The sequence below is a fragment of the Amborella trichopoda genome, chromosome 9 (assembly GCF_054954075.1).
Source record: "Amborella trichopoda isolate Santa Cruz 75 chromosome 9, AtrichopodaSantaCruz75HAP2 v2.0, whole genome shotgun sequence".
NCBI lineage: Eukaryota > Viridiplantae > Streptophyta > Magnoliopsida > Amborellales > Amborellaceae > Amborella > Amborella trichopoda.
Genome location: NC_142344.1, coordinates 35,881,135 through 35,892,606, shown reverse-complemented (window position 1 = coordinate 35,892,606; position 11,472 = coordinate 35,881,135). Strand labels below are relative to the sequence as shown.

General features: G+C 36.7%; 1 protein-coding gene across 1 annotated transcript; it reads right to left on the bottom strand.

The window, feature by feature from the left end:
* Window positions 1–4,921: 4,921 nt before the first annotated feature.
* Window positions 4,922–9,290, bottom strand: LOC18446593 (pyridoxal-phosphate-dependent serine hydroxymethyltransferase, putative (DUF632)). The gene is made up of 4 exons (XM_020675033.2): window positions 8,124–9,290; window positions 7,858–8,045; window positions 6,935–7,161; window positions 4,922–6,206 (listed from the first exon to the last, which is right to left on the bottom strand). The coding sequence occupies exons 1-4, from the start codon at window positions 8,908–8,910 to the stop codon at window positions 5,411–5,413; spliced, it is 1,998 nt and encodes a 665-aa protein (XP_020530692.1). The 5' UTR covers window positions 8,911–9,290; the 3' UTR covers window positions 4,922–5,410.
* Window positions 9,291–11,472: the final 2,182 nt, after the last annotated feature.

The following is an 11,472-nucleotide window of genomic DNA, read 5'->3' as shown; positions in this document are numbered from 1 at the left end:
TACACAAAAGGATATCCAAAATGAAATAGTAAGCGCTAAAAGAAAATTTAGAGGAGAAGATAGCAATTTAATTTTGCAATGGTTATATAGAAAGAACCAATCGAACCCATCATTTTTCTATAGATTGAGATTAGATGATGATGATCACATTCACAGTATCTTATGGCTAGATTCTACATCTAGAGTTTCCTACCAGTGTTTTTCTGATGTAGTTACTTTTGATACCACATACAAGAAAAATACATTTGGTATGCCCTTTGCACCTATACTTGGTGTAAATCACCATTGCAGTACAGCTTTCTTTAGATTTGCACTCATATTTGACGAGAAAATAGAATCATTTATATGGGTATTTGAAAACTAGTTAGAAGCCATGAGTGGACAGTAGCCCGGAGTTATTCTCACTGATCAAGATCCTGCAATTTCATATGCAGTAAGACAAGTTTTTTTTTAAAGAAAGCATCATTATTGTAAGTGGCACATATTTACGAAGATCAAAGAAAAAATGTGTCATGTCTTACGTATGCATCCTTCTTATTCTGATACCTTTAGGAGATGTGTGACTGCCCAACAATTGAAGAATTTGAATTAGGATGGAAATCAATTATTGAGAATTATCATTTGGAAGACAATGAATGGCTAAGTAGGCTTTATAGTTGCCGAATGCAATGGGTTGATGCATACTTAGCTGACACGTTTACAGCGGGTATGACATCTACTCAAAGAAGTGAAGGAACGTACTTGACACCCACAACAAGCTTGCGTACATTATTAGAAGTTGTTGCAAAAGTTCAAGATAAGAAGGTGCGAAATAGAGGGAAAATGACTTGAAAGATATTCAAACTACTCCAGTCTTATGAACAACCACTTTCATTGAGTCACAAGCATAAAAAATCCATACTCAAAAGATTTTGAAGATATTTGGGGAAGAGGTGACTAATTGCTTGAATTTTACAAGGGAGACATTTGAAGACAATGGACAGGTTGCTACCTTTAAGGTGATAGTCCTAGGGATGGGATCTAGACTCTACTTAGTGAGATTCAATTGCCACGACAATTCTATTTCTTGCAGTTGTCACTTCTTTAAGAGGATGGGCCTTCTTTGGAGGCATGTACTGAAGATTTTTATGGTGAAAGATGTGTTTGAAATCCCTCCACAATATATAATGAAGAGTTGGACCAAGGATGTAAAAAGGGAGTTTTCATTGATCAAATTGGGGAACAAATTCAAGTAACTTTTGAACTACCACGCTCCATTAGATTTAATGAGGCTGTGAAGGCAAGTCGATCCCTTGTCGAGGGTGCTTCACAAAGTGTAGAAGGGCACAAGTTTATAATGTCCATAATACAAAATGGAATTTGTCAATATGATGAAAAGTTTGTGTGCAATAGAGGTCCACAGGATAATGCCATGAGCCATGTCAATGAAGATGAGAATTCTGCTAGTTGTAGTAACACACCAAGTGGACGTAACCATTGCCACAATGTCCTCGAACCTCCACGAGAACGGACAAAGGAACGACCGACCACTAAAAGATTGAAAGCTCATTCCGAGGGATGGAAGCCGAAGACAAAAAAAAGGAAATGCGCAGTCTGCAATGGTAGCGGACATGACAAAAAGAACTGCCCGTCTTTCATTTGTGATAGGTACAACTACATACCTTTACATTATTTTGATTTGCAATTGTATTATCCTCATTATTGTTGATGTATTTGATTTACAATTGTATTAGCTTCAATTGGAATACTAACATATGAATTTATCTTCCTCTTACAGGGCTAAGGACAAAACACGTAGTAAACATGATGGTGTTGTAGAGCCCATCTTAAGCAAGGAGGTCAAGTGACAGCAGATGTGCATTGATGGTATGGACAAAACACGTTCTAAAACACTTTTGTAATAATCTACATGTAAATCACTAGGCCTAGGCCTAGGCCTATCTCACACAAAACTGCTTGCATGCAATTTATTATTGCATTTCCATGCTAATATGGAAATTGTGACAGTGTTGTACAATTTTTCTTACATAATAATATGTTCATTTTGCTATGTTTTCAGCTCAAGAACACTATTAGTGAACTCAGGACTAGGAATGCTATGAAATAGTGTATGTTATTTCCTTCTTTGTAACATAGGGCATTTTATTCATACAGGTGGATATTAGACAATGAAAAATGAATGATTGTTCACCGCTTTCATCTACTAGATTATGAAGTTGTATTTTGTGATTGTGCTTACAATGAAAAATGTATGTGCTTTCATTTGCTAAATTCTAAAGTTTTATTTTGTAATTGTGCTTACAAGGAAAATTGTATGATTGTTCAATCTTAGCCCACCATCGTGTAGTCAACAAGTGCATGGATGCACATTCTATTCACCTACGTACAACTGTCCACTGTTAACTCAGGATCACTATTAGTGAACTCAGGACTAGGAATGCTATGAAATATTGTTTGTTATTTTCTGCTTTGTGACATGGGGCATTTTATTCATACAGGTAGATCATAGACCCTCCATTGGTGATTGTTGTTCCTGCTAAATGCACACCGTGGCTTGATGCACCCCTTGAACTTGCATCGAGCTAGAGAGAAAGTGGGTTCAGAGACCATGCTAAGAAGCAAACTTGTACTTGATTGTAGATGGATTATTAGGACAAGAAGCAAATTTGTATTCAATATATTTTGTTTTATCATGGAGAAATATCATATTGGTTCCGTCAAATTTAGTTTAGATCATAAAGTGTTATGTAGTATCCTCATTGGGTATGAAGAAGGTTCTTTTACATCATTTTACTTTTTATGATTTTTATATCGGTGCAAACGATTTAAATTATTTATGAATGGTTCCATTGCAATTTTGAACTTCTATATAGAGTGAAAGATAGGCTCGTGATCTTAATGGTGATTTCTCAAATTGTTTTTATGTTGCTGGAATATGTTGCTAGAATCTTATAGCATCCTCCTTACAGTTGCTGTCTTCTGCATTTATAGCTCAAATTATAATAAAGTCATTCAAAACGTTTTAAGTGTACAATATGTAGGGAGAGAGAGTAGGAATAGAGAGACATTTCTATTTGTTCAGAGAGAGAGAGAGAGATATGAGGGTCTAGACTCTTGATCTAAAGCTATTAATTAGATGTCATGCTTGTTTCTATTAATTGGATGTCATGCTTGTTCAAGAAACAGAGTTCTTTTAATTGGTAACAAAAAAATTATTAATTGAGAGAGCATTAGGAAATAATATAAATGAAAACAAGGAAAATATTTGTGTTGAGCAATATAGTGTAGTATAAATCGTATTTGTGTAAGAGATGGTTAATTATCAGACAGAAAAAAAATATAAGAAATAGTTGGTAGGAGCTAGTTTGAATGTCAGACTCGCAAAGTTTTTTCAAATAAAAGTCGAAAAAAACTGAAGTTATTTTCCCACTCTTACATAGCTAATTGGGCCTTCTAAAAATCTTTTTTCTGGTATCCCTCGCGACCCTATTGAGAGAGTGAGATGCCACCGAATCTGATTCTTCAAGTAAAGATTGGCCCATTGAAAATCTAAACAAAATTGGTAAGAAGAATTTGACCCAAGCAATCTATAGCCTTTTCATGTTCCTCTACTGTTATGAAAATGGTGGCCTTCGCAAACAATACTTTTAGAGAGAGAAACACGAAAGTAGCCTTAGACAAGAACGAGTTGGAAATTGGCCATAGAAAGAAATAAGGTGGAAAGCAAATCTAGAGAGAGAAACAAAGTAAATTCAAGCAGCAAGCAATGCAAATATGTGGTTTTCAATTATCCTTGATCTCCTACACTCAAATTATAACCGATTCAATGTACGAATATATTCAAGCCACAAAACTACAAAACCACCAAAAATTCAATACCAAATCATTCACGATGTACTATAAAAAAATAAATTATTCACCACTCCAACCACTTAGAATATCTGATGGAAAAATAAATTATTCGCCACTCAAACCACTTAAGAATATCTTATGCTTGAGAGAGAGATTCAAACTATTTAAGAATATTAGATACTTAAGAGAGAGAGAGAAATAGTTCTAAATTACATTAATATACAAAATATATTGAACTGAACATTGTTACTCCATAGAAAATAGAAAAATATAAGTGTATACAAATATACGTGAATACAACTATAAATATATGGATACCATAATACATATACTCATTCTTCTTACAAAAAAAAAAAAAGGCAAACATCAACATCATAAATAAAATTACATATGAGAGTAATTTTTTGAATGTTTGCTTTCTTAGTGACCATTGTAACAGTTTTGTATTACTCTTTTTCTAATAAAGTTGCATCTACTCCATAATATGTTGCAAGATTCACTATTTCTGAGACTCAATATTTTTTTTTTTTTTTTTTTTTCATATTCATTCATCTCGATGTCAAGATGATCAATAAAAAGGTTTTTTCAACATTAAAACAACATTCTCCGATGGATTTTTGAAGTGCATCTTTAATTCAACATTTTAAAGTTGCAACCTTATAGCTCCAACACGCACGTGCATGCGCACAGGGAAGAGATTTTGGAGGGGAAGTATGGAGAGGTTGTATATATAGATATATATATATATATATATATATATATATATATATATAAGGTTTTTAGTAAAAAGTCTCCTCTTAAAAAATTCAAACCTTCCTTAAAAAATAGGCAATCCAAAAAATGACATTCCTAAAAAGTGAAAAATGACTCTATCTATAGGTGATCAATTGTTTCAATGTTTTCAATAAGAAATTGTGGACTTCTTAAAAAATAAATAAAAAATAAAAAACTTCCTATCCTAAACTCAAATGGAAAAAAAATCAAATATTGCCTATATAACTCCTATAATAATCATACTGCAATAAAATCCTCCTAAAATTTCTCAATATCACCCTAAAATCCCATATAATTTTTCTACTCAACTCCATTTCTTTCTAGAACACTTACCTACATTCTCATTAGAAATAGAATTCCCTTTATTCTTACTGCATGTATCTACCCTTAACTATGGCTTAATTAGTAAAATCCGACCATTTCCAACCCGGATCACTGACCCCAGATGGGGAACCTGGCCGACCGACAACCCAATCTGTTCGCACCCCAAGCCCTGCCTCTCTGGGCTTCAGCCACCTTCCTTGGTGGCCTATAAGTAGGCGCTCAAGTCATCCAAGGAGGCGCCACAGTTTCTCCCTAGTGCCCCACCCAGACCAGATTGATACTTTGCCCATGTATATATCCATAAAGTACAAAGAAATATTTAATCAGCTGGAAACTCAACGATGGACACAACCAGAGAATAAACTGATTATAATTTGTACACTCGGATTCCAGGCCATGCCATGATCATCTTGCTTGACATCCCCCATCCCCCAAAACTAACAATCAATCAACAGAGAGATCACGTGAGCATCTTTACATCCCCAGCCCTATAATCCAAGAGCCTCCTCCCTCCACTTCCGCACTGGTTATGAACTGCCTCCAGCGCCTGCATGCACACTCCCGAAAATCCTGTAACCGCCTGAAAAACATTAGGAAACCCAGTCTGCAAATTGTTGACAGTCATGGCCCTTGTCACCCTGACACACTTATCGTACTTATCCTTCTCCTCTTCCATTCTACACCTCAATGCCTCAGCTTTCGCCCTCTTCTCCGCCACTCTTTCTAACCCCAAACCATGAGCATCATAAGGCCCATACTTGCACTCCAATGCCCTTAATGCACACACCTTCTTCTCTAAGGCCTTTGACGCAGATTCCAACCTCTTCTTTTGACGATGTTCTTCACCTTGTTGTAGAGATATCGCCTGAACGACCGCTAAGAAGCTCTTTATACCCTCTGATGCCACTCTATCAGGGAGTCTATCGAGAGCAAGTTGCCACTCTTCACAAAGGGATCGAATCGGGGGGTCTTGATGGAGTTTCTGGTGCAACGTATGACGAGGGTCAGAGGAGGAGAGAGTGAGACCAACCCAAGAGGAGAGAGAATGAATGTAGTCACGGTGGGTTTGGACAAGGGTGCAAAAGGAGGAGTGCCATTTTTGGACTTGTACTTCAAGTTGGAGTGTCGCTTGTCGGTGAGAAGGGGAGGTGGGTTGGGGGGACGTTGATGGGGAAGCATGGAGGTACTTGAGCTGTTCGACAATGTGGGTTTGGACTTGGTGGCACTCGTATATGCTCCTCCACATCTGCATCAATCTGCAGAAAACATGGAGAATTTGAAAAACCCTTTTGAACGTGAACTATATAGACTCAAAGTTAAGACAATCAAATTTTATAAAGTTAATACAAAAGGTTTGCAAAGTCCAAGTATTCGCACATGCCATAGTTCTAGAAAGAATTTCCACCAAATGTAAACTATAACAAAAAAGGAAATGGGTAGATGCTTATAAACGGATTGTTTACTTTGTATTTGGTAAATCAATTATTTTTACGAAAGATTAGAAAGATATAAGACCATTTACATTTGGTACAAGAAAGTCATAATCACCACTGGCCATTGGATATCAAATAGGGCAGCTGCAAATTTTCTATTCACTAGGCTCAAAGTCCAAAAGAAATTTTTTCAAGATCTATGACATATCCCAAACTGTTAAATTTCACATCAGACAACTATAGTTGACTCTGTCACAGATCTATGACATATCCCAAACTGTTAAATTTCACATCATAATACAACTATGGTTGATTGTGACTACCTTGTACTGTAAATAAATGGTCTCATACTATAAACCCCTTCCTATATATGCATTTATATTGATTGGGTAACCCCTCACAAAATCATAAAAGGGATCAAAAATCCCAATTACCATTGGAGAGTTTACTTTCTAATTTTCATTTTCCTCAAGTATCTCCTAAAAGATGCTAATTTAAAAAAGAATGATAAAAGAGAAACACAAGGGGTGGCAGTAATTGATTTACTCTACCCTTTAAGCAGATGAAGGAGCTGGTGATAGAGCTCTGAATCCCTGAGCCTTAGGATCTCAGCAGCAGTTGTCTCCATGGCTTGAGAGGCAACCATCATTCTTGACTCCAAACTTTCTGTCTCTTTCCTCCTCTTCTCAACCTTTGCATAGTTTACCATCCCCTTAGCCTCCCATTTCCTCAATGCCCCAACCTTCTTGTCCTGCTCTTTCTTCATGCACTCCCAGTTCTGCAATATCCACAAATCACAATTCATAGCCAAAACAATGGAGAGCGAGAGAGAGGTCCCATGTGTTTCTCTATTCCCACCAACCTTATCTCACACGAATCATTTACCAGTAACCAGTCAGTATCCTTATGAAAAATCAATCAAATCAGAGCATTTCCGAGGGCGAATCCACGTTTGAGTTCGATCAATGAATTTGACAATGAATACCAGAAGGCATTAAAGATACATTGTGTGACATCAAACAACACTATGACCCCTCCCCAAATGTGAAGGTGCATTGCACAAATGTTTTTCAGAAAATCAGTTTTGCACAGATTCTTCATGAAATTCACCAACATAATGTACTGGCTAGCAATTAACTGAATGAAGGGCAATTCTGATATATAATAGTGTTTAAGCCACCTTTTGGTAAAATTTGGCAAGCACACTTCTTTGCAAAGCAGAGAAACAAAAACACCCCAGCAGAGACAGCTGAATGGAGAGACATAAAAAATGAAAATAATAATTTGTTAGGACAAGTAAGACCGTTCTCCCCAATTTGTGTCCCTGTGCTTACCCTACTGTCTTTTCTCCTAAAATATTCATACACCACTAAATCAGAAGAACAAAACAATAAACATAAAAAGCAAGAGTTAATGCAACCCAAAATTTAGTAATTAAGAATACTGCCAGAGTTGCAGAGAGAGAGAGATGCACCTTCACCTCCTGGTAAAGCTTCTTTTCCCAAGCGTAGAGCTTCTCGACCGTACAACAATGGCTACCACTAGCACCTACGCAGACTCCACCACTTATCTCATCCACATACCTCTCATAGCCGCTCAGCGGTTTTGCCTCCAATGAATAACCCCACGACAACAGCCCTCTCGCAGAATGGTAAACCCTGTCTGTAAAACGAACAACTCAATAAGCTAGAAAGAGAAAAAAAATCACATCCATGGAAGAACTGAGAGAAAGACCCCTACTTGTTTTATGCTTGGAGAGATTGAAGATAGGGGCATTGGGAACCTCAAGGAGCATAGAAACATGGCCACCACAATTCGCTGCCTGCAGGAAATAGTCATCAAGATCCTTCACAATCTGTGCCAGGTCCTTGCTACTCCTCGAGACAACAACCGCGAGATCACTCGTCCCCTTGGAATAGGTAGAACAGCTCACCACCGAAGAAGGTGGGGGAGGAACAGTCGACGACTTTGTGCCTCCAGAAAGAGACGTATCAGCGTCATAGTCTGGTGGGGGAGGAGGCGGCAGAGGAACTGCAGCCGCAGAGTTGGTAGTGGTGGTGACAGTGGTCGCATTCTCCCAATCCGTCTCTTCATCTTCTTCGCGAGGGGGGGGTCTACTAGAAGAAGAAGGCTTAAAAGGATCCCAAAAGTCCCAACCACCTGAAGGGGGAGGAGGGGGAGGAGGAGGAAGAGTGAGAGAAGTCCACGTGGTTTCGGCCGAAGACGAAGTTGTGACAGTGGCGGTAGGGCTCATCGGAGGTGGTGGAGGAGGAGGAGGTGGTGGTGGTGGCGATGGCGAAAGAAGTGGGTTGCGGTGGTATATTTGTTGGTGGACATCTTCGTTGGTGGCGAAGTGGAGGAGGGTGGAGCCTGTGGAGCGGAGGGAATGGATGTAAGAGGCATGGGCGGCTGAAAAAGCATGGCGGTTGTGGACCAGCTGCTTCATGTGGCGGCGCCGCGCCTTGCACCGACTTACTGCCTCATCTCCTCTCTCCCCCACCACCACCCCTGACCAGCAACACCCCATCTCCTTCTCTCTCTATCTCACCACCCCGCCAACAAACATATAGCTTCTCTCTTTTTTTGGTGTATAGTTTTTCTCTCTAAAACTTCTCTGCAATCCCCTTCATTTGCAGGCAGGAAGAGATTTGTAGAGTGAGAATCAGATATTCAAAGAGGAGACTTGTAAAAAGAGAAAGAGTAGTGGAGAGAAAAAAGAGTAAACAGAGGATAGTGGAAAGAGAAAGAGAGACCTTTGAGAGAGAGAAAGAGAGAACTTAGAGAGAGAGAGAGAGAGAGAGAGAGAGATAGTGGGAAAGATGCATTTTTGCAGGTGGAGAGGAAGACCGTTTTTGAGGGTGGGCGGGCGCGGAGAGGCACAGCCAGAGAGGCGGCTTTGGGCAGAGTGCAGGGAATTTGTTTATTTAGGAATATAACAGCGAAAAGCCCCTCACGTATTCCGAAAATACCGATAATACCCTCTTTATCTTTTTAAGGCAAGCAGGCCGTCGTATGCCCGCTGCTTATTAATTCAAATTTGAAAATAAACAGGGTTGCCCATTGTCATTCTTTTACGTCATTCGGCTTCGTGTTCTCGAATAAGTTTTGCACGAGATAGAAAATATTCAGGTTGCTCCCTCGGGATCATGTAAGTCTTGTGCTCATCCGCTGCACTCTAAACCTTTTCCGAGTACTTAATGGCGTGCTCTGCCCAGGGAACGAAAAACAAAAAAGCAATAGTAATCTACGACTCGTACATGTACAATAACCTCCAACACCTATTGGTGTAACATTACAAATAATCACTATTAAATTTGATAAACTTTTTTCGTACCCATGTGATAAAGACAAATATAAAATGAGATAATTATTTTAAGTATTTGTGGCAAATTTAATCGTGATCATTTGAAGTCTTACACATATGAGTGTGGGAGGGTCTCCTATGATCATTACTCATTCAAAAAAAAAAATTTATATAATGAGTAATGATCCTATGAAATCAATATTAAATTTATCATAGATATCTAAAAGTCAAGTCTCACACCTATGTAATAACTTTTTTAGAGATTTGTACCAAATTTAATGATTGATCATTTGGGGTCCTACACACGTGGAAGGGTCTCATAGGATCATTACTATTATATAATTTCAACAAGAATATGTACCTCAAAAATCCTTCCCAAAAGGTTGTTTTGATGTTGGAAAAGCATCTAATTGATTGTCAAGATACGCATGTCTAAAAAAAAAAAAAGATTTCAAGTCCTAAAAATAGTTCATTTTATAATGCATTATTTGGACGATCTATTTTTAAGTTTTCTATGCTTATATAGATCTGCTCCATATTAGCTATTTTTGGAGCTTTGTCTTTTATAATTAGCAATAAAAATAGATTCTCGCACTATCCTAATAAATTTCTACATCAAAAATACATATCATGACAAAGTTTGGAGGTCCACCTTAATCTAATTGTTTAATATTACAACCTTATGCGAACCACACCCATTTCAAAATATCCATTAAAATATAGCCCTAAGTTAGAATAGTTGCAAATGAGTACAATGTTGAATAGTTCCTCTCTTGTTACCTTTCTTAATAAACTTTCTTAAAAAAAAATTTCTTTTTTTAATTTTTAGTTTTCTTAATAAAGACAATTTTTATCTGAAATTACAACTCCAAGTCTAACCAATGTTAACTTTGAATTTTCAAAGTTTAAAGATAAGACTTGTGGAAATGACTTCAGACCAATGATTTAAAAAGCGGATCGGTGACTCGGATCAGGCACTTCAAAAATCGATTCGGATTGGCTAATAGGCGATCCGGATCGAGAATCGGCTAAAGCGATCGGATTAAAGCTTAAAAAAAATCCGAAAAAATTAGTAAAAATTATTATAAATGTTGTTTTTTAGGAATCCAATAAGAAATGAGGGTACTGCATTATTAACTTTAAGTTTTTTATCAATTTGTGAATATTGAGATGCTCTTTCCCTGTATAAATTTAAGTATTAAATTTGCATCATATAAAAAAAAAAATCATAGCATTATCATGGATAAAATATATAATTATACATGGACTATAATAAAGAATAGACTAAATCAATGAAAGAATGGCCATTAAAATCTCGTTTTGGCAAACAACCCTAATACACTAAAAAAACCCAAATTATTACAACCTAACTAATTAAAATATTATATACTGAAATTATCATTATTAGTTTACATTTCATAATTATTTTATTAAATAAATAATAACAAATTAAAAATATTTTATAATATTATCTAATTTAAAATGTATTATTGACAACTGTAAGAAAAATAGTACATTACATGATTTATAATGTAAAAATTAATAAATAAAATAAAAGATTTGGTTATCAATGTAAAAATTAATAAAATGCGTATAAATTTTGAAAACAACACTTTAATTTATTATATGCTCAAGGGGGAACAAAAATTAGCTCAAGAAAGGATAACTATTATATGGCCCAAGAGGGGTTTCGAACTTGAGATGTCAAAACAAATAACATTAGTGATAACCATCATGCATCCTTAACATATGTATTTAAAATTGCCTATTAATAGCATATATTTA

What these genes read in the sequence shown, in the direction of transcription:
- LOC18446593 (XM_020675033.2), bottom strand. Translation starts at nt 8,910, where the DNA reads ATGGGGTGTTGCTGGTCAGGGGTGGTGGTGGGGGAGAGAGGAGATGAG. An exon ending in TCTCTCCAAGCATAAAACAA is followed by an intron (nt 8,046 to 8,123) that starts GTAGGGGTCTTT and finishes TTCGTTTTACAG; the next exon opens with ACAGGGTTTACCATTCTGCG. An exon ending in AGCTTTACCAGGAGGTGAAG is followed by an intron (nt 7,162 to 7,857) that starts GTGCATCTCTCT and finishes TGGATATTGCAG; the next exon opens with AACTGGGAGTGCATGAAGAA.